The sequence below is a fragment of the Orbicella franksi genome, chromosome 10 (assembly GCF_964199315.1).
Source record: "Orbicella franksi chromosome 10, jaOrbFran1.1, whole genome shotgun sequence".
NCBI lineage: Eukaryota > Metazoa > Cnidaria > Anthozoa > Scleractinia > Merulinidae > Orbicella > Orbicella franksi.
In genome coordinates, this window is record NC_138154.1 from 30,506,943 (window position 1) to 30,531,070 (window position 24,128).

The 24,128-nt window shown below is 39.2% G+C and overlaps 1 protein-coding gene across 1 annotated transcript in view; it reads left to right on the forward strand.

Moving 5' to 3' along the window:
* Positions 1–24,128, forward strand: part of LOC145500673 (MAM and LDL-receptor class A domain-containing protein 2-like) — a 107,482-nt gene that overhangs the window by 38,163 nt on the left and 45,191 nt on the right. The window contains exons 35-71 of the mRNA XM_081480198.1: positions 271–417; positions 811–1,076; positions 1,514–1,760; positions 2,269–2,543; positions 2,847–2,937; positions 3,307–3,450; positions 4,021–4,280; positions 5,026–5,251; positions 6,067–6,332; positions 6,944–7,121; positions 7,572–7,718; positions 7,989–8,152; positions 8,980–9,084; positions 9,515–9,605; positions 10,176–10,337; positions 11,013–11,272; positions 11,394–11,484; positions 12,063–12,203; positions 12,879–13,147; positions 13,226–13,508; positions 13,808–13,991; positions 14,392–14,699; positions 14,825–15,084; positions 15,185–15,275; positions 15,399–15,560; positions 15,867–16,069; positions 16,182–16,489; positions 17,023–17,324; positions 17,827–18,098; positions 18,552–18,642; positions 19,134–19,274; positions 20,078–20,343; positions 20,848–21,079; positions 21,535–21,812; positions 22,538–22,622; positions 23,243–23,395; positions 23,654–23,758. Coding sequence (XP_081336324.1) covers positions 271–417; positions 811–1,076; positions 1,514–1,760; positions 2,269–2,543; positions 2,847–2,937; positions 3,307–3,450; positions 4,021–4,280; positions 5,026–5,251; positions 6,067–6,332; positions 6,944–7,121; positions 7,572–7,718; positions 7,989–8,152; positions 8,980–9,084; positions 9,515–9,605; positions 10,176–10,337; positions 11,013–11,272; positions 11,394–11,484; positions 12,063–12,203; positions 12,879–13,147; positions 13,226–13,508; positions 13,808–13,991; positions 14,392–14,699; positions 14,825–15,084; positions 15,185–15,275; positions 15,399–15,560; positions 15,867–16,069; positions 16,182–16,489; positions 17,023–17,324; positions 17,827–18,098; positions 18,552–18,642; positions 19,134–19,274; positions 20,078–20,343; positions 20,848–21,079; positions 21,535–21,812; positions 22,538–22,622; positions 23,243–23,395; positions 23,654–23,758 — 7,254 coding nt within the window. The remainder of the gene's footprint in view (positions 1–270; positions 418–810; positions 1,077–1,513; positions 1,761–2,268; positions 2,544–2,846; positions 2,938–3,306; positions 3,451–4,020; positions 4,281–5,025; positions 5,252–6,066; positions 6,333–6,943; positions 7,122–7,571; positions 7,719–7,988; positions 8,153–8,979; positions 9,085–9,514; positions 9,606–10,175; positions 10,338–11,012; positions 11,273–11,393; positions 11,485–12,062; positions 12,204–12,878; positions 13,148–13,225; positions 13,509–13,807; positions 13,992–14,391; positions 14,700–14,824; positions 15,085–15,184; positions 15,276–15,398; positions 15,561–15,866; positions 16,070–16,181; positions 16,490–17,022; positions 17,325–17,826; positions 18,099–18,551; positions 18,643–19,133; positions 19,275–20,077; positions 20,344–20,847; positions 21,080–21,534; positions 21,813–22,537; positions 22,623–23,242; positions 23,396–23,653; positions 23,759–24,128) is intronic.

Genomic DNA, 24,128 nt, shown 5'->3' on the forward strand with positions numbered 1-24,128 from the left:
AAAAAGACCTTAAATTCTCTACTAAAACCCACCCACTAAATCTCCATCCCAGAGAACTAATTGTATTATTTTCTAATTTCCACACATGTGTCTTTGATAAATTAAAGTGAAAGTCCATCGGAAATGTTGAGGTAGAAGTATGAAACTAAAACATGGGAATGCGTGGGAAGAAGAACTCTTTATTAGTCATGACATTATATGATAATTATTTCAGTCACCTTTGATGTTATCAATTACCAGAGTGATACATTGACTTCATTTGTCTGGCAGGTGATTGTGATTTTGAGAATGGATTGTGCACTTGGGTTAACTCACCGAATATTTTGGAAGACGAGTTTGATTGGACAAGGGGTAGTGGTTCAACACCAAGTAATTTTACAGGACCACCAACTGATCACACAACAGGCACAACGAAAGGTTGGTACTTTTTCATATATTTTTTTCTTTCTCCTTTCGTTACATCTCTTTTTGATTTCTTCCTGCGAAGTGCAGTGTATGTTGTCAAGAAGATTCTAGCACTGGCCAGCCTACTTTGGCTTTGGTGTTACGTTAAAATGGTAACTAATCTCTAATAAGTACTGGGTGTATCTTTCACCTGCAGTTTGAATGGATAATAATTATATGAAGTAAATATTTGGATTTAACAGGTTTTCGTAACACTTTCAAAGCCAAAATCAAATCAAGCATTGGTGTTCACTTGCTATTGTCTTGTTCATATTGGAAAGTTAGGAGTTTAGTCAAGCCATTGTCACTACGGTTGATTTATGTTATTTATAATCATAACAACTTCATCTCTTTTTGTTTCCACAGGAAACTACATGTTTATTGAGACATCATACCCAAGGAAGTTCCGTGACCGTGCAAGACTAGAAAGTGAAGTCTTCGCTCCAACTCCCAGCAGTGGAAGATGTATGTCATTTTGGTATCACATGCAAGGAGGTCACATTGGGTCCCTGTCAGTGTACATGAGAGTGTATGGACAATCAGAGACAAAGTTATGGTCTGTCTCTCTTGATCAGGGAAATAAGTGGAACTCTGCAGTAGTGCCAATTCTCAGTGGTAATCGCTTCTATCAGGTAAGCTAGCTATAGTAGAGTAGAAAGCGATATGAACGTCAGACATAAACTGTACAAAACTTCAAAAATTAGTGTGAGTGCAGTTTACGATTTACAAAATTCTCTAAAATTTGCATGAGCTTTTGGCAAGTTGGATTTGAGAATTTTCAAATTTCATATCTATTGTAAATCCTTAATTGTTCCAACTTGCTGCAGTGTGATTTGTACTGCAGTGCAAAGAAAAAAATGCACTGGAAAAGAAATCATGGTCAATGATTCCATTACCGCAATGTTAGGTTTCAGAAGAATTTATTCCTTGTCGCCAAGCATTGCTTTCTCTGTAATTTAGCGCAAAACATAGATTATGTGAGGTTTTATCTTGTTTTTATTAAGCAAACTGTTTTGTATCCCATTCAAGGTGTGCATAAACTGTTTTAAATATGTTCTTTTTATTGTAGATCATTTTTGAAGGGACTCGTGGATCATCGTACCAAGGCGACATTGCTATTGACGACATTTCATTCACGGCAACTGTTGGTAAATGCCTGTTGTCCCCATCTAAGGCAACACCATTCGACTGCAACTTTGAGAGTGGTTTATGTTCCTGGACTCAGGACAGGACTGACCAGTTTGACTGGACAAGACACAGAGGTTCTACTGGTAGTGTTCTAACCGGTCCTAGCATTGATCACACATCAGGCACACGTTAGTATAACATTTGAAATGTATAGATGATATTAGATGATAAATTGCAGTCATACCTGTATTGAGCAGACTCCATTAAGTGGATGGTAGCCAATTTCTACGTTGTTGGTCATTTTGATTGATACTTGTAATTAGATTATAACAGCAAATGTGCCTGCTACTGGAAAATTCAGATGAGTCTCATTTGACAAGATGCTCACCACCATGAAAAGAAGGACTGACTTATCGGTAGCCATCTGTAAAGTTGTGACTTGCTTTCAACACTATGCCAGAGAAATTTGAAAACGCAGTTTTATTTCTACAGTTAGGCCTACTGTCCACACTAATCCGTCACAAAAACGGAGCTTTTCTGATCTAAAATGCCCTTCAAACTGGAGCTCTTGTCGATTTGAACTTGCATCCAGTTGAAGGATTAATTTAGACACATATTCTGCTTGTACGGAATTTTGGGCTGAAAATGTAATCACTAAATTAATATATTGCTGATAAATGGTTGTTATTTGTACAGTTCAAGGTTGGTATATATACATAGAGACATCTTTTCCAAGACGACCTAATGACACTGCTCGTGTCACCAGTCCAACAATAAAAGGCAATGGTTCCAGCAAAGCCATTCACTGTGTGTCATTCTGGTACCACATGTATGGTCCTCATGTTGATGTACTACGTCTATACAAGAAACAGGGCTCCTCCCTTGGGAAACCTCAATGGATGAGACAGGGCGATCAAGGCAATAAGTGGGTACAAGGAGAATACACTTTGGAGCATGTGAATGATGTTCAGGTAAGGAAACTTGTGCCCTTCTTATCTACCTTCCAAGAATTACCTCTGTATTTACCCATAACATGATTTCGTTTTCCCTCATGGCTTAGTCGGTAGAGCACTGGTGATCTAATATGGAAGTTAGGGCTTCAAATCCCACCAATATCAATTTTTATTCCGTACCTTGTGTGGTGCCCCATTTGCTTTCCAGGGTTAACGCTCAGAAAGAAATACGTAGGTCGATTTCAAGTGCTCTAAACTACTTCAGAGTTAATTCTCTGCACTACTCTGCAGTTTTCGTACTTCTTATGAACACTTTTGCAGATTGTTTTTGAAGCTGTTCGTGGCGTAAGTTACCGTGGTGATATCGCACTTGATGATATTGCTATAAGAGACGGCAGCTGTCCAACATCAGGTACATTTTCTTAAAAATGGAACAGTTTTCAAATGAATGATATTTAGTGTGTAAATGTAACGTAACGTAAGCTAAATTTAAAAAGGAAATAGCACAAAAGCAAATAACAAAAAAAAAGAAGTCCTTGGGTGAGAACCTAAATACCTTTTTCCCAAATGTGTTCAGTGGTTTCCATGGCTACCATTGTCTTTACTAAAAGACAGAGCTGATTTATTTTACAATATAATGAGTCATACCTGTACTTGGTTTAGATGCTGTGCGTATATTTATAGTTGATTGTAGTGTTCAAAGTTAAACTAAAGTTGGTAACTTCCTACAAGGGTCACAATTAACTGTCACAGAGTAATGCACCGATACTTCTCACCTTAGGAATGTGCAGCTTTGAGGCATCTGACATCTGTGGGTATACACAAGACTATGATACTGATGATTTTAATTGGGTGCGCAGTAGTGGTCCAACTTCTAGCATTAGCACTGGACCAGTGGTAGATCACACATATGGCACTTTGTATGGTAAGTCTTGCGTGATTGTTTAGGCCTGGGTGTACTAAGTGGAAATATACCACAAAGTTCCTCCACGTTCAATGGCTGAGGGTTATTGTCTATTACAATATAGACAATAAAATAATAACCTGTAGCGTAATGCAAGATAACTTGGTTTCATAGAACTTTGAACACACTGTAGGGGAAATGAATGTATTCCGTTGTCTTCAAGCAGAAAAATAGGAACCTTTGATCTAAACTGAAATGCTTTTGTAACAGAGAAATCGGCCTCGTTTCCCCAAGGGTGTGCACTTAAATTGACTGTAGAAATGATGCCATTAAGTGCCTAACTTTGCGTTGAAACACTCAATTCCTTGTACTTGAGTTTTGAACATTTTATGGCGTCACTTCCGCAGTCGATAGGAAGGTAGGGCACATAGAATTGGTAGCTACATCTATAAAGGTTGAAACCAGAGTTATAGCAAAGTTAAGTTCCACCCATTATATGTAGTTGTATGGCAAGTTGTTTTTTTGTCATGATTGTCTATCAGTTTCATCCTGAATGCTTGTCAACCAAACTTATCTCTTTGCTTTTTGTAGGCCATTACATGTACACAGAGGTATCTCCCACCAGCTTACAAAAGGGTGCCAAGGCTCGTCTGCTGAGTCCAAGGTACCCAGCTACCCAGGGCTCATGCCTGCAGTTCTGGTACCACATGTACGGCCGTACAATTGGAACACTCAATGTCTATATTAGGGGTTTTTCTTGGTCTCAGACCAAGGTATGGAGCAAGACTGGTAATGACACTAACATCTGGAATGTAGCTCAAGTCAGCATCAGCAGTCGTTATAGATATCAGGTATGTTTCTGGCTGTGGAGTAGCCTGGGTAGCAGGTGTTAAACAGGGGTGGGGGGAGGCAAAGCACGGATAGATGGAACGGGACTGGAAGAAAGGAATTCCTTCCCCTTCTTCCTCCCACTTTTAGGCGCTCTCCCTTCTTCGTTTACGCTTGCAACGCAGGCTAGCTGTGGAGTGGCGTGCTTAACTCATTGACTCCCGAACTTTCCCCTAAAACTGTCATTTAGCACTATGCTTGCCTATTGTAATTACTAATTTATTGTCATCAATAGGATAACAAATAAATAGGTGATTTTTGCCAAGACAGCGCTGCCGCTAAATGACTCTAAGCTTCATTTGAGCATGCAAACTAACAAATTCCCATTTGGTTTTTCTTTTGGGTATCAAATATATCACAAATGTAAACAACAGCCTCCATTTAGCACGAAACGTACGCTCGGACATCTGTTCCAAGAAGCCAACAGAGCAGAGCTCGAGGAAAATTGTGAACTTTGAGGAACAGATAATCATTCAGATCCAATCATTCAGACCCAATATATGTCTAAGGGTAAATATCCAAGCATGTTTTGGTTATGAACTGGTCCATTTGTAGATTTTTTACCAGGGGTGAAGAAAACTCTTGTAAAAACTTTTTTGCGAGTTTCCAGACTGCATACGTACATCAATTTGGTTGTGGTACAGGGATGAAATAAGACATGTTCACTCTGAAATTTTGTCAAACCTCTGTAATTTCGTATTTCACAAGGTTGTTTTTGAAGGAATTAAAGGAACAAGTTATACCGGTGATATCGCCATTGATGATGTCAAGATAATGAATGGAAGTTGTCCAACACCTGGAGATTGTTCATTTGACGACGGCATGTGCACCTGGACTAACAGCCGAACAGGTGACGTCTTTGACTGGATTATTGGAGGTGGAGGAACACCTAGCTTCTTTACTGGACCTTCCAGTGATCACACCACCGGCAATGGTAGGTTTGCATTTTAACAACAGTCATAACATCGAATTTCTGTTACAGTGATTGTAGTTTTTTCGGTTTATGGTTTTGTTTGTCTTGGTCGTTAAACCTCGTAGAAGTGGTGGTGAATTCAGTATGGTTTTGGGCTCATGTTATGCTTCCTGGATTTTGGTTTAATAACCTTATCAGGAAGTTGTGAGGAACTTTGTCGTGCATCAATGAAACACCGACATGGTGGGAACCCTCGATTTTTCGCATTACCTGATTACTTGACGCAATTTTTCACTGTTCACTTGGGTGGTTTAGAAAATTTATGATTCCTCTACATGCAAATGCTCTCTTACTATATTTTACTGGTAGTTGCATTATATATGATCATTGAATAATGGTCATACCAACAAATTTGAATCTTAACCAGTGACCTTTTCCTTATAACAGTCATTGGACTAAAGATCAACCCACTCACTCTTTCTTGTTTTTTTCTTACTGACACCTTACTCTAACAGCTTCCTCATTATAAAGGCAAGTTGATTGGGTCTTTGCGGTGTATATTGCGTGGCAAAATATTCAACTGTAATTGCATCATGTTGATAGATAGTTTCTTGAACTCTGCATACACACAATGGTGTCTTACTGTATAATCCTGTCTTTGTGTAGCTGTGTGATTTAGGTAAAGCCAGCGAACAAGTTCACTCTCTTTTATTGCCCTTATTTGTTGGGAACCTTCAAAAATTTTATATTGTTACGATTTCCGCCGTTATGTTTTGATTTGTTTAAATTTTATATTTGTTTTTGTTTTTGTTTTGTTTTGTTTTTTTCACTTGTAGGTCAGTATATGTTTATTGAGACCTCATCTCCACGCCAGCCAGGAGATAATGCTTACCTGCTCAGCCAGCCATTTGACCCAACTGTTAGTAGTGGAAGATGCTTGAAGTTCTGGCATCATATGAAAGGAGCTTCAATTGGAACTTTGAATGTCTATCTGTACACTGGGAACTTCTCTACAATGTATCTGCTTTGGCAGAGAAAGGGCAACAAAGGTGATAAATGGATGTTTGGACAACTTCCAATACGAAGCAGCGTTAAGTACCAGGTAAAGTACCATTCTTTGTAGCCATTAACCCTTTGAATACCAAACTTTCGCCAAAAAATACCGTTTTTAACCATTTAGTCAGGTTTTTTAGCTGCCAGACGCTAAGAGAGCTTTTTTTTACTAATAGGAGAGATTTTTCGAGGATTAGGTACAAAATTGAGAAAAATTTCAATTCCGGGCATGCGCATAAGACAAAATTTGGACTTCTTGCACCAAAACTGATAACGTTGTTTTTCGATTTGCGACGTCGGAATGTCGTCGATATCTAAACCTGACCATTGTGCGGAAAGGGCTAGCCTAGTACTACTATCTGCTTAGCAAGAATATCTGATGACATTTAAATTGATGACGTCAAAAGTGGTACAAAGAGCACGACCATTAATTACGCATATATGCGTAGTTGGTATTCAAAGGGTTAACATGTGGTGTCATACACATATCTTGTTTGAGTAATCTTTCTCCTGACCAATCCCATATGGTTGCCAAACGGACATACCATTGAGAGAACCGCATTACACTACACCATGTAAGTGTGCAATCCCATCTTAGAAAACTCACTCGATGCCCTTGACTTCATGCGAGTTAGAATGTTGAAAAATTCTTTCAAATAGGTCGTGTTTGAAGGAATCCGCGGGAACAGTTATGCTGGTGACATAGCTCTAGATGACATCAGCTTCACTGTCAGTGCGGCAAACTGCATATACCAACCATCTGATGCCCTTCCACCTAATATGACAACTGCAGCACCGCCTGTAACCACCACGTCCTCTGTCAGCCCAACCACTATAGGTACGAACGGGTTGTCATGGCTTCCAGTTCACTGTATTTTGTTTTGCAGCTATATAACATAAGAGTTACTTATCTGGCTCTGTATACTTTATTTAAGAAACAGGAAACATTTTCCGTCCTTCTACCGAGTTATAGAAACACAAGTAGAAGTTGGATCTTTTTTGCAACACTTTATGGATCAACAGCCACTTTGACAATATGTTACGATAAGATAAAGTGGAACCCCACCTTACGGCCACCTCGTTCTTACGGCCACTTTATTCTGGCTCGGACAAAACCTCAGTCAGATTTTTTCCTATATTCACTCACATATTGTTACTGTCTGTTGTTTCACTGAGAATGTAGTAATATTACTGAAAGCATAGAAGGCTTACTAAAATAATATACAGCATTCGCAAAAAGTGCAAGGTTTTGATCTTATGGTTGTTTATTTCTTTTTTGTTTATTTAGGAAATCAAGGAAATGACTGTAATTTTGAAGCTGGAATATGCAAGTGGACGTTTGATTCAACTGGAAAATTTAACTGGACTCGTCACAAGGGCTCCACAGGATCGAGTGGGACTGGGCCAAAGTTTGATCATACATTTGGCAATACAGGTTTGTTTTGTTGTTTCACTTTGTTATAACATTAAGGCCATTTATACGAGAAAAATAAGCCGCGACTTACACGTATAAATAGCCCTAATGTCTTGACGTGGCGAGTATACATGAAATGTACATGTGTTTGAAATAGACAAACACAACAAGTTGATAACAGAATTAACTGAGTTCCATCACTTTGCACCTTCTGTCAACTTTGTCTTAGGTGATTATTTAGCTGTGTTGTTTTGGTAGTTTTAAATTTTTGCTACTTGTACCTACTTTCAGGAAAGGGTTGGTACATGTATATCGAGACATCATATCCCCGTAAACCAAATGACACAGCTGGATTAGTCAGCCCTGCCATTCAGAAGTCAGGTTCATCTGCTTGTGTCTTGTTTTGGTATCACATGTTTGGACCACACGTGAATGCACTCAATGTGTACATGAAGGTGGGTAACTAAACTCCAGTGATCGTAAAGAAGAATAAAGACATTACGAGCTGTCTCTCAGAGGGTTTAGAAAGCGTCAGAAATTTTGCCTCACGTGCTAAGCGAATTAACCTACAATCCTGGTCAATAGTCTTGGGACACTTTGTACTTTTGCCAACATATGGTCCTTCCGTCTACCTCCCCTTCCCCCTCCCCACCCCCCACCCCCCAACACACAATGTTGATGTTGATTCACCCAAAGTAGACCTACTATTCCAACATTGCTTGGAGAGTGGGGCTCGGAAAATGAAATAATGACTTCCCATTTAAAAATAATGCGTCACCAGTTGGCATTTTGTCAAGTGTCCCAAGGACTTTTGGCTAGGATTGTAGATTTGCCCCTTGCTTTCTCTGGCAATAACATAGAACGAATAATAAAGTGTATTATCGTTTGTCACACGATGTAGTCACTTTAGATGTAGATCGCTACAGTGACTAAATCGTGTGACAAGCGATAATACACTTTATTATTGCATCTACCACGATGAATAACAACAACCTTTTCCTCGACAACATAGAACGAATTTAACTTTTTGGCCCTCTGCTTAAAACGTTATTGGAATGCTTGGTCTCTGTTGTTTAATTTAATGATAGAACGTTCTTTTCTTCATCGGTGCAATTTGCTTTTATCAGTCAAATGGCAGATGTGAGAAATGACACGATAGATTTATGACTTCTTCGTGTGCCTTTTACATAGTTTTGTCGTTTGTCAGGAAATGTAACCTATGGTATGTTATGCTACAGGGAAAAGTCTTAGAGACTAAAATGTGATAACTTTCGTTTTTCAGGATGGAGGCCAGGCAAAGACTTTGATGTGGCAAAAAATAGGTTCTCAAGCTGACGAGTGGAAACAAGGACTTGTCCAGCTGTCTCCGAGTCAAAGTTCTTACCAAGTAAGGAAACAAAGTGTACCAAGGGAACCTATAGCCTGCGAACACCCACGTATTTCTGGCTGTCACTTAGTTCCGCCGAAAATAGCGGAACCAAGTGACAGCCGGAAATACGTCTGCGTTCGCAGGCTAGGGAACCTGAGGATTAGCTGTTTTTTTTTTGTCTTTTTTTTCGCTTTGGTTTGATGTTATCAGATAGTTAAGAATTTTTTTTTCGCTTTGGTTTGATGTTAAGAGATAGTTAAGAAGCAGGTTTCTATGATTGTACAATTTATGACTGCCATGTTGGGCTTCTGATTCTCAATATTTGTTACAGAATATGTTCAGCGGTGGTTATTTAACTAGACTTAAATGGTGAAAACTGTATTCATTCATAGCTGCAATCAATCTCTAGTTTTCCTGACTGAATTTTTTTTACATATTTTGCTGAAAGGTTATCTTTGAGGGAGTGCGTGGCTCAAGTTACCAAGGCGACATCTCATTGGACGATATATCTTTCCAGAACAATCAATGTCCACCCTCTAGTAAGCCCTATTCTTGTTCTTTTAACAAAAGGAGCTACAGGAATATATAAGAAATGTGTGGTCATGCTTAAGTTTGATAATTAATTTGCTGATTGGTCAGTTACATCACAATTTAAGTGAAAAATCACGTGATTGTCTTTAGATGTCAGTCGACATATTTGTGATTCGTTCTTGTGATGACACTTTAACTGGTGGAAACAAAAGGAAGCTGCAGAATATAAGCATTTGAAACTCAATTCTCAGTTTGTGAGACACTGGAAACAAAAAAACCCAGTCACGTCTTTTTGTATATGAAACATCAGCAAAGTTGCTCTGCAAAACTATTTCTAAGTGCAATGATCTAGTATAAATGTAGTGACATGGGTTTTAGTGAAAAATGTTAGGTATTTTGTAAATAATATTTTATTGCTTTATTGCTTTTTAAATGGTTACATAAAAGTAGTACTAGTGATTAAGGCTTACTAATTTTAACAAGGCAATTTGTTTTGTTCTGCCCACATGATTAGCACTTAAGGTTACAAGTTAACTTTCATATTCCTGTCAAGCTCTAACATAAGACTGTTTTGACAGCTGAATGTACCTTTGAGTACTTTGTGGGCTCACAGTCATCTGTGTGTGGCTGGAATCAAGATCACTCTGGTGCTGATAACTTTGACTGGACTCGCGCTAGTGGTTCCACTGCTAGTTATCAAACAGGACCATCATTTGACCATACCTATGGAACAAAACAAGGTACTCCAAATATTCCATTAATACCGTAACTTCCGTAAGTAACGACCCCCGGAAAGTAACGTTAAAAAGTTTTGGCCACTGGTGAATTCCGAGTGAAGCAACCCTCCCCCCCTCCCAACGAAAGAAATGGACCCCCTTCCCGAAAGCAGCAACCTTCCTGACCTTCCCAGCGATTATTCACTTCATGCAATATAGGGGTGAAGATAAAACGAACAAATGGCAGCAAACGGGATGCTATTACAGTGCGCCATGTGCCTGATAGCGTAGTAAAAACTCTGTACAAGCCATTGCTCAGGGCTCGAAAAAAGTGCCGTCCCATTGCCCCGGACAAGTAGATTTTCCTTCTGGGCAAGTAACTTTACATTCTCACTTGCCCAATGGGCAAGAGACCAAGCAAGTCATCTGCCAACTAAATCATTAAAAGGGCAAACTAAGACTTGCCATGGGCAAGCAAAATTTGAGAGATACTTGTCCCAAGGGCAAGTTGGAATTCAAGTTTTTTTCGAGCCCTGTTGCTGCAAAATAATATCAAGACGTGATGCCGCATTCCGGTCAAAGCAGGCCTGAGGGTGTGTGGGTGGCTGTGTGTACAGTTAAAGAAATTGCTAGTGCAAAGATATAAAATATTATATTAAGATTTTTCACGTGAATTGATTTGTTGTGCTTATTTTGAAGGGTTCTATATGTACATCGAGACATCTTATCCAAGGAAAAAGGGAGACAAAGCAAGGTTTATAAGTCCAACGCATGCTCCTGTGAAGGGAGGGCAGTGCTTCCAGTTCTGGTACCACATGTATGGCCAAGACATTGGACAATTGAATGTTTACATCAAAACAGGAGTAAATCTGAGCAATCCACTGTGGATAAGGTCTGGCAACCGTGGAAATGTTTGGAAAATTACCCAGATCTCCATTACCACCAGCTCCAGTTTTAATGTATGTGCTCAGTTTTGACTTGTTTGTAATGAAATGGTTTTGCTTTTCTTCAGGAACAACTCATCAAGAAACACAGTAAGTCTCGTTAAGTTAGAATGTATGTTTTTTATTTTCTCGGCAGATTGTCTTCGAAGGTGTTGTTGGGAAAAGCTATCAAGGAGATATCGCCATTGATGATCTCAAGTTAATCAAGAGTCCATGCCCATATCCAGGTGACTATATTGTTTTTATTTTAACCTTAATGAGTCGGTTTATCACATTCCTTCCGATGTGGTCAGTGAAAAATTGCACAGCACTCCTTTAGAGAAGAAGAGACTGTACTTAAGGGCCCTAGTCAGCCACACCTTTGTTTTTGTTTACATGCAAGAATTTGGCTATTATACTTTTTTCAGAGCATGTCAAAACGAAGGAAATCACTCTGAAATCGCTTAAGATAATTAAACATACTTCCAGGAACATATACTACAGTAAATCAACAAGATTTCGCTTCACCATGCAATGTCAATAATTTCGATGGCATCGCAACTGCTGGAGGCTGACTAGGGGCCCGTAAGGTCATGAAACCAATATTTAGATACAAGGTCAAGTCAAGGCCCTGATGACTTAAAACTCAACCTTTGCTGTATAGTCCAAAGTTAGTAAATTCACATGTGCGATCGTTTTTCTTCACTGAAATCTGTGATGGCGGAAGAAAGGTTAATGTTCCTGTGGAAAGAATTAGAACAGAAAGTTAATGAGATGGATGGCAGTAATTGGTTTTATGTTATAATTTGTTTTCTGATCTTTCAAGGGGACTGTGATTTTGAGAGTGGAATGTGCACCTATAGCAATACTCAAGCTGAAGACCAGTTTGACTGGTTAAGGAATGCAGGAACTACACCAAGCTGGCAGACAGGACCAAAGGTTGATCATACTCTAGGAAATGGTTTAGGTAAATTGTCAAGTTGATTGATTCCGTCTTTTGTTCGTATGTGACTCTCACTCGTGCTTAAGTACACTAGTAATTTATTGATACGAGTGAAAATATGAAAGAGTTTTATCTGAACTGCAGGGAAAGATGTAAAAGATGAATTATCATCGCAGTAATATACACAACTTACGTGAATGTGAAGTTAAAGCCTGAAAAAAAAATTAGGCTGAACAGGATTCGAACCCAAGTAGTCATCACCTCTGCTATACTGGAACCTAAACAGCCTGATTTTTTGCAGGCTTTGTGAATATAGGGGTTCTTATAAGCGGACTTTTACTGTTATCAACTATAAGTCTGTAAAGTAAGTTATAAACGATTGGAATATGCAGCCAATCAAACAAATTCGGAAGGTTTCAGGAGATCTGTTGGGCGACCACGCACCGTTTACAAGGGTCTTCACGATTCGCCAAACGAAACAATGGGTATACAACACAAACAATGCCCCTAGCCCTAAAAACAAAAGAGGTGCAGAGTAACAAGAGCGAATCAAAATAGAAGTTTTAAAGAGCTGCAGGTCATCGGGATCTGTTCAATCTTTTGGGTATCCTGTAGTATTCAAAGATGCCCGATGGCATTGGGTAGATTATTATCGACAGATTATGTTGTTTTCACAGAAGGTAAATGTTTGTGTTTCAGGTCATTACATGTACATTGAAACATCCGCACCACGCAAGCAAGGTGATAAGGCCCGTCTTCTCAGTGAAGATTTTGGACCAACCACAATCCAGGGAAGATGTGTGAAGTTCTGGTATCACATGTATGGTGCCACGATTGGCACGCTTAGAATTCTGGTCAAGACAGGCCCAGGAAACCAATCAGAAACTGCCATTTGGGAGCTTAGTGGAAACTTTGGCAACCAGTGGTATAGTGGCCAGGCCCCTGTGACGAGTGGAGTTATGTACCAGGTAACACATTAAAAAGGAAACGCCGTTACTGTTCTGTTAATTTCTCTGTATCTAAAAATTATTTATCTTCTGCTACAGGTTGTATTTGAAGCCGTTCGTGGAAAAAGCGTCAGTGGTGACATTGCAATTGATGATATTACATTTGTGACATCTAAGTGCTCTGTTGTACCATCTTTAGCAATACCACCCACACCCCCTCCCACAACACCTCCGCCAATCATTAACAACTGCACTTTTGAAGGAGGATTCTGCTCTTGGACAAACCTCAAAGGCGACAACTTTGATTGGACAAGAAGTAGAGGTGGAACAGCGTCATGGAGCACTGGACCAACTGTCGACCACACCCTAGGAACTGCAAAAGGTACACTTTATTAATGACCTACAATGTATAAGTTATGCATGCACTGAGATTCTGGTTGCAATTGAAAAAGTCGGACAGCCTTTTTCAACTTCTGGCCGTGCATCTCAGGAAAATCACAAAACCTAAGTAGGATTTGCTATCCCTTTGGCAATCCACTCGGTTCTCTAAGCTCATTTTGGGTGTAAGTGAAAGTACCATGCCATATTTTAAGCACCGCTTTGTGTAGAAATGCAGTAAAATATCTGGTATAGTATTTAAACCATAGTATGATTATTTGTACTTCTCACATTTCTCTTCAGGTTACTACGTATACATTGAAACATCTTCACCCCGTAAGTTCAAGGACAAGGCTTTGCTTAGAAGTGGGCTGATCCAACCAACAACTGTCACCAATGGAAGGTGCTTAAAGTTTTGGTTCCACATGTGGGGTGACCATGTAGACACACTGAATGTCTACCGCAAAGTTGGTTCTTCACAATCGAGGTGAGCCATTAAGACTTAAAAGACTCAAGCTCTTTATGATGTGCATTATTACATGTTATGTACTTATATTGGAGTTAAAGAAGTGCGTTAGAGTTTGATTAATTACACGCGGTTAATCGTAGTGTATTTTCTAACAATTGACAAACTTTGCACGAGGTTGAGCGTATATAACAGTTACAGTTGTCGAGATTGAGATATATTTTTGCCTAATCTCCCACAACCGTGTAACATACTGCAGTTTTGATTTGATTTAACTGCCAAACAGAGACAGTTCGAGGGGAACAATTTTGCAAAATGTTCTTTAAAAATTGCCTTTGTAGGGAAGCTTTTGTGATCATAGAATAAGGGCCTACAAACTAATAGTTTTATTATTATTATTTTTTTCATTTATATTGGACAGTCTCTGGTCTCGCAAAGGCACACAGGGGAACAAGTGGCGCTACGCTCAAATCAACCTGATCAGTAACCAGCCCTTTTATATCATATTTGAGGGTGTTCGTGGATGGAGCTACAGGGGAGATATTGCCCTTGATGACATTGATGTTGCTGATGGGCCATGTCCGCCTCCACAGGCCTGTGATTTTGAAACTGATACATGCACCTGGCAAAATACAGGTGGAGACCAGTTTGATTGGACACGTGACAGTGGAGGGACACCCTCTTTAGGCACAGGGCCTACCACTGATCACACAACTGGAACAAGAAATGGTTTGTTGTGACTCTAGTTTCAAAATTTTAGTCCATCAAAACAAATTGCTGAAAATCATAGATTCCTGCTGCTATTCCGAGGCGTACTAGGTTGGTCAATTTTTCTGCTCTATATTCCTTCACAGGTTACTACATGTACATTGAGACATCTTTACCACGCAAACTAAATGACAAAGCATGGTTCCTTAGTCCTCAATATCCTGCAGCTCCAAATGGCAAATGCTTAAACTTCTGGTATCACATGTCCGGCAGCCACATTGGTACAATGAATGTTTATATCAAAGATGGTTTAACCATCGGTACCAAGGTGTGGAATGAGACTGGCGATCAAGGCAATTTCTGGCTGCATGCCAGAGCCCCCATCAAAATAAATAATAAATTCCGGGTACGGTTTGTGATTCATGCTGTTGTTTCCTTTTTGTGTTATTCAGTATGCTCATGTGCCATGTGTTACTGGTTTTCAACATATCTTCTTTTTCCTAAAGATTGTAATTGAAGGAATCAGAGGACAGAGCTACAAAGGTGACATTGCCATTGACGACTTGAGGATTGATGACAGCCCGTGTCCGCCAGAAGGTCACTTTTTTTTTTTCGCTTGACTTTGCATTATCGGTTTCTGAACTGATTTTTTTTTTTTAAAAATACTGTTAAGGTTCGTATTTTATAACTGTAACGTTAACCGTTATTTTATAAACACAGGAAGTTGCGACTTCGAACAAAAAAGTTTCTGCACCTGGCTCAATGTACCCAACGGAAACAGATCAGTGGGTCTGGATGATTTTGATTGGACACTGGGAAGTGGGTCAACACCAAGCTTTCGAACGGGACCATCAAGTGACCATACTACAGGAACAGCTGTGGGTAAGTTAGAAAAAAACGTCTACTAATGTTGGCAGTGTGAAAATGTAATTTCTCTTGCAGTAACTGCTGAACAATGTTGCCACCGGATTCAGTTTTGGTGAAATTGGATGCAAAGTGGATGCTTGTTGTTGTAGTCATTTACTTGTGTGGTGAAAAAAAGGACAATGATGAGTAAAACTCATTCAATTAATTATTAGCACCTTTCGTGACATTTAAGCATATGTGGTGCCATATCTAAGGTTCAGTGGTAAATTAATTTGAAAATTTATTCTTACAGTGGAATTTTTTGTCCTCCATTCTTGTAAGGAACGTACGCATTTATTGAAACATCAAGTCCACGGAACAACGGTGAAGTTGCTAGGCTGAGAAGTCGAATATTTTCTTCCACAACTGGGAAATGCATGTCATGGTGGTTCCACATGTATGGTGCTACTGTTGCAAACCTGAACGTCTACATGAAGCAAGTTGGCAAGCCAGAATCCTTGGTTTGGAACCTCAATGGCTCACAGGTGTATTTGATTTCCACGTATTCTTAGGATGGAAAATGTTTACTTAGTTATACTATTAGAGCAGTTATAAGTAAATCACATTTGCTAAAACTCGCATATTTTTCTGTTGCAGGGCAATGTCTGGAAAAAAGCAGAAGTAACGATTACCAGCAGAACCAACTATCAAATGATTTTTGAAGGTGTCACTGGAAAAGACTACCGCAGCGACATTGCAATAGATGATATTTTGTTCTCTGATGGCTACTGTGTAGGACTGTGTTCCTCTGTGAATGCATACAAACGAGTTGACTGTGGCTATGTGGGAATCAGTAAGGCTACATGTGTGGGTCTGAGAAGATGTTGTTGGGATGACTCTGTTCCAAATGTTCCATACTGCTTTTATCATCCCAGTGCATGCAAGAGCATCAATTCAGCCAAAAGGTATAATCTACGCTAGTTTCATTTAGGTTTCAGACGATTGGAAGTTGTTGTCGTGTGTATGAACTGTTCTTGTGGCATATTAACACCTTTTAGTTACATATGTGGTATGGATCAAGTTTTTCCCTTTTAGTTTGAAGTTTGTATGGGAAGTTAAAATAGGGCGGTGACAAGAAACAGTTTGCAGCTTACTGTACGGCTTGGGAAAACAGCCTTAATTTGTTTATTACAATCATTCCAGTATAATGAACCTGCATGAATAAGGGAACCTTTTAAGTGAAATTGGCCAATGACCATGCAGCAACAGCAAGAGCTAAAAAGCATTAGTAGATGTACGTTGACATGCATATTCAATTGACAGTCTTTAGAGACATGCTTTCTTTTGTGAACGTCAACTGAGTGACATACCAGCGATGTAAATTGAACAATCTTATGATAAGTTGAAACGTTAGACCAGCGCTTTCCTAATAGAAATACTCTTTTTCACTTTGCTATCTGGTATTAATTCCCATTTTTTTCATGGCTTCACCTTTCAGGCAAGACTGTGGCTTCCTCGGAATCACTTCTGTTCAGTGCCAGTCTCGTGGATGTTGTTGGGACAATTCTGTTCCTAATGTCCCTTGGTGCTTCCATGGACCTACTAGGCCAACACCCTTCCCCACCACATCAGCTCCGCCAACTACACTGCCTCCAACCAAATGGGACTGCACATTTGAGCAAGACTTTTGCAACTGGAACAACTCCAAGGAAGATGACTTTAATTGGAATAGGCAGTCTGGTAATTCACCATCAAGTGGGACAGGTCCATCATCTGACCACACAACTGGAAGTCAAAAAGGTCAACACATTAATCAGATTATCTAAAGTAATCCTCTAAGAAGGTTTTTTCCCCATAAGGTATTGACCTTACCTAGCGCTACGATCAGCACAAAGCAACTTGTCCTTTTAACTCGTCTCTTCCCTGCAGTGTTTTAACGAGGGAGCAAGTTGGTGCAACAAGTTACCTTGTGTGTGTAGAGGGCAAGTCAAGAGGTTGAAGCACAAACGAACGATTTCTTTTACTTTAGTCCCTTGCTTGAAACATGTTATAATTTGCATATTTCAAAATTGGCTTGTTCGTGCCGCAATTTACAGAGAATTCACATGTCCATGCACATTGCAAGATTTGTTGGCAAGAAAGGGCACTTGACATGGCATAGCTGGTGTAGTTAAAACCATATAGCCAAGCGTATTGTCTACGTTAAATAAAGTTATGTTCAGTATTGCATTGCATTGTATTTTAAAGGACAAGTCTCCTCGGATGTGCCAACCTTTTCATAAACCTATTTTGTTTTGTACAGGTTTTTACGTGTACATTGAGACCTCTTGGCAGTCTCCTAATGACACCGCTGTCCTGTATAGTCCAGCAGTTCCTACAACATCGGGAAAACCCAACAACATGGTTTGTTTGCAGTTCTGGTATCACATGTATGGACAGCATGTAGACACGTTGAATTTGTTTATGAAACGAGGGCAGCAACTTCCTCCATCACCAATCTGGACTAAAAGTGGAACCCAGGGTAACAGGTGGAGACTTGGGCAGATTGCTGTGACAAGTACAACTCCATTCCAGGTGTGCTAGTAAGGTTATGATAGTGTCTCTGCAAAGAATATAAGGTTTGTGCACTCGCTCGCCAAAGTTTTTATGGCTGCTTGCCTCGTTAAAAGTTAGTTTTAGCATATAGTAAAACCCTAATACCCTAAAAACCTTAAGCGTGTTTAGACAATTTAGCAAGGTGTATTTTTAACTTTTTCTTTGTTGTTGTTCTTATTTGTTGAAACTTTTATCATGTAAATTATTATTTTCATCAATGGTTTTATTCTTAGTTTTAGAGGACCCTTTTGTAAATCACTAGCTCATAGTGAAGTCGGCATCCTCAATAAGATTATTATCATTCATCCACATAATGTCAACGTACATGTATGATTACTGTAGAAACACAGGTATGAGATGCTTGCACTTACAGCTCTATCGTACAGGACTAATTTCTGTCAATAAAGGCTGACTCGCATTTTGTTTCTGCAGTTTGCCTTCCAAGGTACACGAGGAGTAAGTTACCAAGGTGACATTGCGCTAGATGATATCCGGCTGTTAGATGGTTCCTGCCCTCAATTGCGTAAGCTAAAATCTTTAATGTTTTGTGCTTTAGTATCCTTATGGTAGTTATTGTAAGATCCTGCCTCTCAGAGATAATTTATGTTAAGGAATAATCTCACTCTCTAAAAAGAGGTAAGGTTTTTTGGCAGATGTTAATGCGAAAAAGCATGTAGAACAATTTTAGAAAGTCGAGGAAAAGGTTGTTGTTATTCATCGTGGTAGATGCAATAATAAAGTGTATTATCGTTTGTCTCACGATGTAGTCACTTGAGATGTAGATCGCGGTCTACATCTCAAGTGACTACATTGTGAGACAAACAATAATACACTTTTGATTTTAGAATACTTATAAAGTAATCAAAGTGTCATTAGATTGCTGTTTGTATTGTTTCGGCTGAAACTGAAGACATTTAAATCTGCATATTTTCATAGAGTTTGCTGGAGTTTCTTTCTTGTTGTTGCTGTTTTTTTTTTTTGGCTGAGATTAATTTTGTTTTTTGTTTGTTAAAGCTTACTGTGACTTTGAGGATCCCAAAATCTGTGGCTTCACTCAAGATCAGGGAGACATCTTTGACTGGACTAAAGGAAGTGGTAACACCACCTCAATTAAAACAGGGCCGCCTTATGATCACACTTACGGCACTTCTTTTGGTAAGTCAGTACAGCTCCTCGTTTATCAAATGAAGGAAACATTAAAATGTCCTTCCATGTTCAACAATTTATAAAAGAGTCCGATTGTTTTTTTTATCGTATTTACTTTTAGTGGTATTCGTGTTGTCCTAGTATGATTTATATGTTAAATAACGTAGGTGTAAGCCTCTAGCATGGTTCGTTCAGGTCATGGAAAACCTGGAAAGTGATGGAATTTAAGTGCGGGTCATGGAAAGTCATGGAAAAGCAATATGCTTTCTGAGAATAAAAAGGCAAAAAGACAAAAAATCGAAGTAAATAACAAATGAGTTTGAAACAGGCTTTGATTTCAGTACAAATAGACACGAGCACGCATTTTATCCATTATAATGCTGGAAAATACGTTAAATAAGTGATTGTTTTAATACTATGAGAATAGCTACTTAACTTTGGTCATGGGAAACTCAGAAAAGTCAAGAAAAAGGTCGTGGAAAGTCATGGAATTTGAAAAGATTACGAGAGTACGAACCCTGCTCTAGATGAATCCTTTGAGCTCTTAAGGCAAACATTTTTTGTGGATTGTGGAGCGTGTAAATCTTGCTGTCAGGCTAGGGGATGTTGTTTTTTAAGAGATTATGCTTGTAAGAATTTTTTTTAGGGGCGAGTGGGAATGACTTTGGGGCTAGTTCGTCATAGTTACACCTTTCCTCGGCTGAACGGCAAGATCTTCATCTGTTATAGGTTAACATTGTTTTGACGTGATAGTGCCCCTTCAGCATAACATTTTTGCCTTCTGCGTGTTGAGTTTCGTTATCCCATTGCAGGACACTACATGTATACTGAGACATCCGCGCCTCGTAAGCCAGGTGACTATGCTCGTCTGGAGTCTCCAGCATATCCCGCAACTGATGGAAATGGAAAATGCCTGGAGTTCTGGTACCACATGTATGGCAGCGGTATTGGCAGATTGAATGTGTACATCAAACGTGGCAACACGCTTGGAAATAAAGTTTGGTTCCAATCCGGTAACCAGGGAAACAAATGGTTGAGAGGAATGATAACAGTACAGAGCCCTAACACGCAGTGGAAGGTGAACAGTTATTAACAAACCTTACAGCAGTAGACCTGTGTACCTTAACAACTCGTGTATTATTACAGAGACATCATTCAGTGATTTTGGCAGGGTGATAGTTTGCGACACTAAATTTCCAGAGGTTTTTGAAACCAATTTACAGTTCTGTACATTTTTATGTTCCAGGTCAGATTTCAAAGGTGAAATTGTAAAGAACATAAATCAACTGAAACAAATAAAGGCACATGCTTTGATTTAATTTTGCTCATACTTAATTCTGCAACATCTTTTGTGGCATCATGAATTGTAAAAAAAAAAAAAAAAAAAAAAAAATGCAAAAATTGGTAGTCTACGATGCAGACGGTAACCATATAATGTAATGTCAACATATTGTATATGATTAAACAAGGGTATGTGCGTTGAAAAAGGAGTTCATTTTGCTGTAAGTGTAATGGAATTGTGGAAAGCGGGAGGGATTTTTCCAGTCAATAACTATTGTTTTGTCTTTGTCTGGCCATTCAGGCTGTATTTGAGGGTATTCGAGGGCGTGGATATCGTGGAGACATAGCCATTGATGATACAGTTGTCAAGAATGGTCCTTGCCCACCTCCTGGTTCTTGCGATTTTGAGAAAGGATTATGCGCCTATCAGAATGAATTGGCTGACGACGATTTCGACTGGGAGAGAAATACTGGTCGCACTGGAAGTGTTGGAACTGGGCCATCATCTGATCACACAACTGGCTCTGCTGTTGGTAAGAATGTCATTCTGCTTCTGATGGGTCACGTACCTTTAAGGCTGGAACGTGTATTCTCAAATCATTAATAATTCATCAAGTTGAAACAAAAGGAAATCTTGACCGTGACGGTGTTTGGATATGTGATCTTGGCATAGATTTCTTACGATTTTATTTCTTTGTTTTCTTTTTAGTGTATTTCTTTGTTTTCTTTTTAGTGTGTAGTTTAGTTTTTACACTCGAGACAGTGTTTGACTACATTTCCAAACACCTCGAAGCTCGTCAAAAATACTCCGCTACGGGTCGTATTTTCAACTCTCTTCTCGGTGTTTGGAAATGTGGTCAAACAAGGTCTTTCGTGGGTGATACATTACTTCAAATGTCATTTGGAACACGTAATAAATGGTTTTTAAAAGTTAAAGTCTAAATATCAAGATTTGGAAAGTGAGAATTTACAACTTGTGTACCCGCAGGTCACTATATGTACATTGAAGCGTCTTCACCACGAGTAAAAGGAGATGCTGCCAGACTTGTTTCTGATCGATTTAAAGTATCCAATGGCCATAACTGGTGCTTGAACTTCTGGTATCATATGTATGGCAACAGTGTTGGCTCGCTTAAAGTTAAACTCAAGGTTTATCCATTCAACCCCAGTAAACCTTACTATACAACCTTGTGGACGCAACAGCTAAACCATGGAGATGTTTGGTTGATGGAGTACGTGCAGATGAACAGTCCAGACAACTTTGAGGTATGTTAGGGGATGACATCGAGGAAATGCCCCCCCCCCCCTGTTTCTCTTACGTCTATTACTGTTTACATGTACCTCTTTGACATTTTTGTGTTACATGCAGTGACGGGCAATAGTCATGTTGATTGGCAATCGTTGTTCTAAGGACTTTGCTAAGGATTCTGGGACTTCGGAAAACGGAAACTAGAGTGATACCAAATGCTGAGCTAAAGGCTCCTTCCTCGCCTCCGTTTAATCGTTTACCCTTGTCACTCTTCTTTGTTGAAACTAGGGTAGCCCAATGCTTTATATTCTTCATAAGAAACGGCTTGCAGTTCCTGACTATATGATGGAAAGTTGTAGTTTGAATAGCTCGAAACACACGGCACTAGATTTTTCAAATATGAGTTTATTTGTCCTACATTCAGTAGGTAAAGAAAATATGATAGTTCATATTGAGTTACGACTACAAAAATATGGAATAGTTTACCAATTAGACTTATTATATCACAAGGGATTTACCCGAGAAAATCACTGCAACACTTTCCAGAGCGCAAGTTAAATTGGCTGCTTCACTCAAATTAGTCTTGTCTTAGTTCGTGCCATTAGCTACTGTATAACTGGAATGAGAACCTCTTGCCTTTTCTCTTTTACCCCCTTTCAAAGTAGCTAGAAATTAAAAAAAAATCCTTTGTGGACTTGATTCAGCTTTTGGACTAATCTATTAATATATTGGTATATTGCAGATTGTGTTTGAAGCTACAGTGGGCGCATCATACGATGGTGATATAGCTATTGACGATATTGTTGTGACATCAGGAGTTTGTCCAAGTAAGTAACAGTGGCATTACTGTGGGTCGAGTCAGACGTTTGCTGCATGCAGCCAACACCAAACCTCATGTTGTGTCCTTTAGCGTGTAATGAAAAAAAAGTCCTTTGGGGTCTTGGTATAGCTTGGTAAGCTTGGTACAGATTTCCCCAATTAGTAGTTAATACTAAATACGTTTGCACTTCAATAAAGCTGTTATTATTATATTTTTTTAATTAATAAGTGCAATTAAAGTTTCATTTTGTCACAGATCTTTCAGATATGGAAACAGAAACCTGTCACATTTGCTTGGGTCTAGCCCGAGATGGTTTTCGTGATGGCTAGGCATCCTGTCTAGGGAAAACGTTACACAACTTAATCAAACTTATTTTCACAACTTTCAATATATTTTTGCAACTTGAGACTCGTGTATCACATGATACACCTAACAGTTTTTATTAAATTACGGTTCTCTCCTTTTCTCTCCTCTTCTTTTTGTTCACTTGTTGAACACCAGTGAACAGTTTACTCTTACTCACTTAGTCAGTCCTGTGGAAGCTTGAGGTACCACTAAGTCAGCCTGTCATGTGGGCAATACAGGTGTAGTTCAAGTAGTTAATGCTTTTCCCTTCTGTGCTTTTAGCTCCTACACCCACTCCTTCACCCAACCCATGTGCTCTGAAATGCAAGTCTGGTACATGTGTGAGTTCAACCAAGGTCTGTGACTTCGTCAATGACTGTGGGTCAGGGGACAACAGTGATGAACAGAACTGTGGAGACTGTACATTTGAACAAGGTGAGAAGCCTCTGAATTAAAACAATAATATTTCTATCTTATTTACCAATGGACGGTGTTAAGAAACACGTGATATTGATGCACTGTAGAAAAGCAAGGTATTTGTCTGTCTGTTTGCATCACATTCTTCTTAAGAAGTCTATGGTAAGCTGCAGGAAGCTGGGAAATATGTATGACTGAATCCGTGAGACATTAACTGCACGAAGAATGCTCTGTAAAATGACGCGTTCTAAATGTTATTTGTTTTGGTCTTTCAAGGACTCTGTGGATGGAATGACACCAGCAAAGGTGCATATGATTGGAATAGAGATCGTGGAGGAACGCCGTCCAGTAACACAGGGCCAAGTGCGGATCACACACTAGGTAATCAACATTATTTTTTTGTCAGGTATCAGCTATTTACAAAGTCAACCATATTGCAAGCTGTTTTCGTCTGATATAACATAATTCTGCACAAAACAACAGCGGTGTTTGAGCACGGTAACCAAGTGCAACCATTTTGCCGCCTTAAACGATAGTATTCTGTGATTTACATAACAGGTGAAATGGGGAAACTGATAAAAGATAAGATAAGATAAGAACTTAATTAACGTGTCGAAATCGCCAGCATACGATGTATGCTAATGTTTAGCGGGTTAGATGCTCAGTTCGCGCCAGTACCAAGAATTACATAAGCCAGCCTATGAAGAAATCATTACTATTACTCGAAACTAGAGAACTGTACAAGCACGTG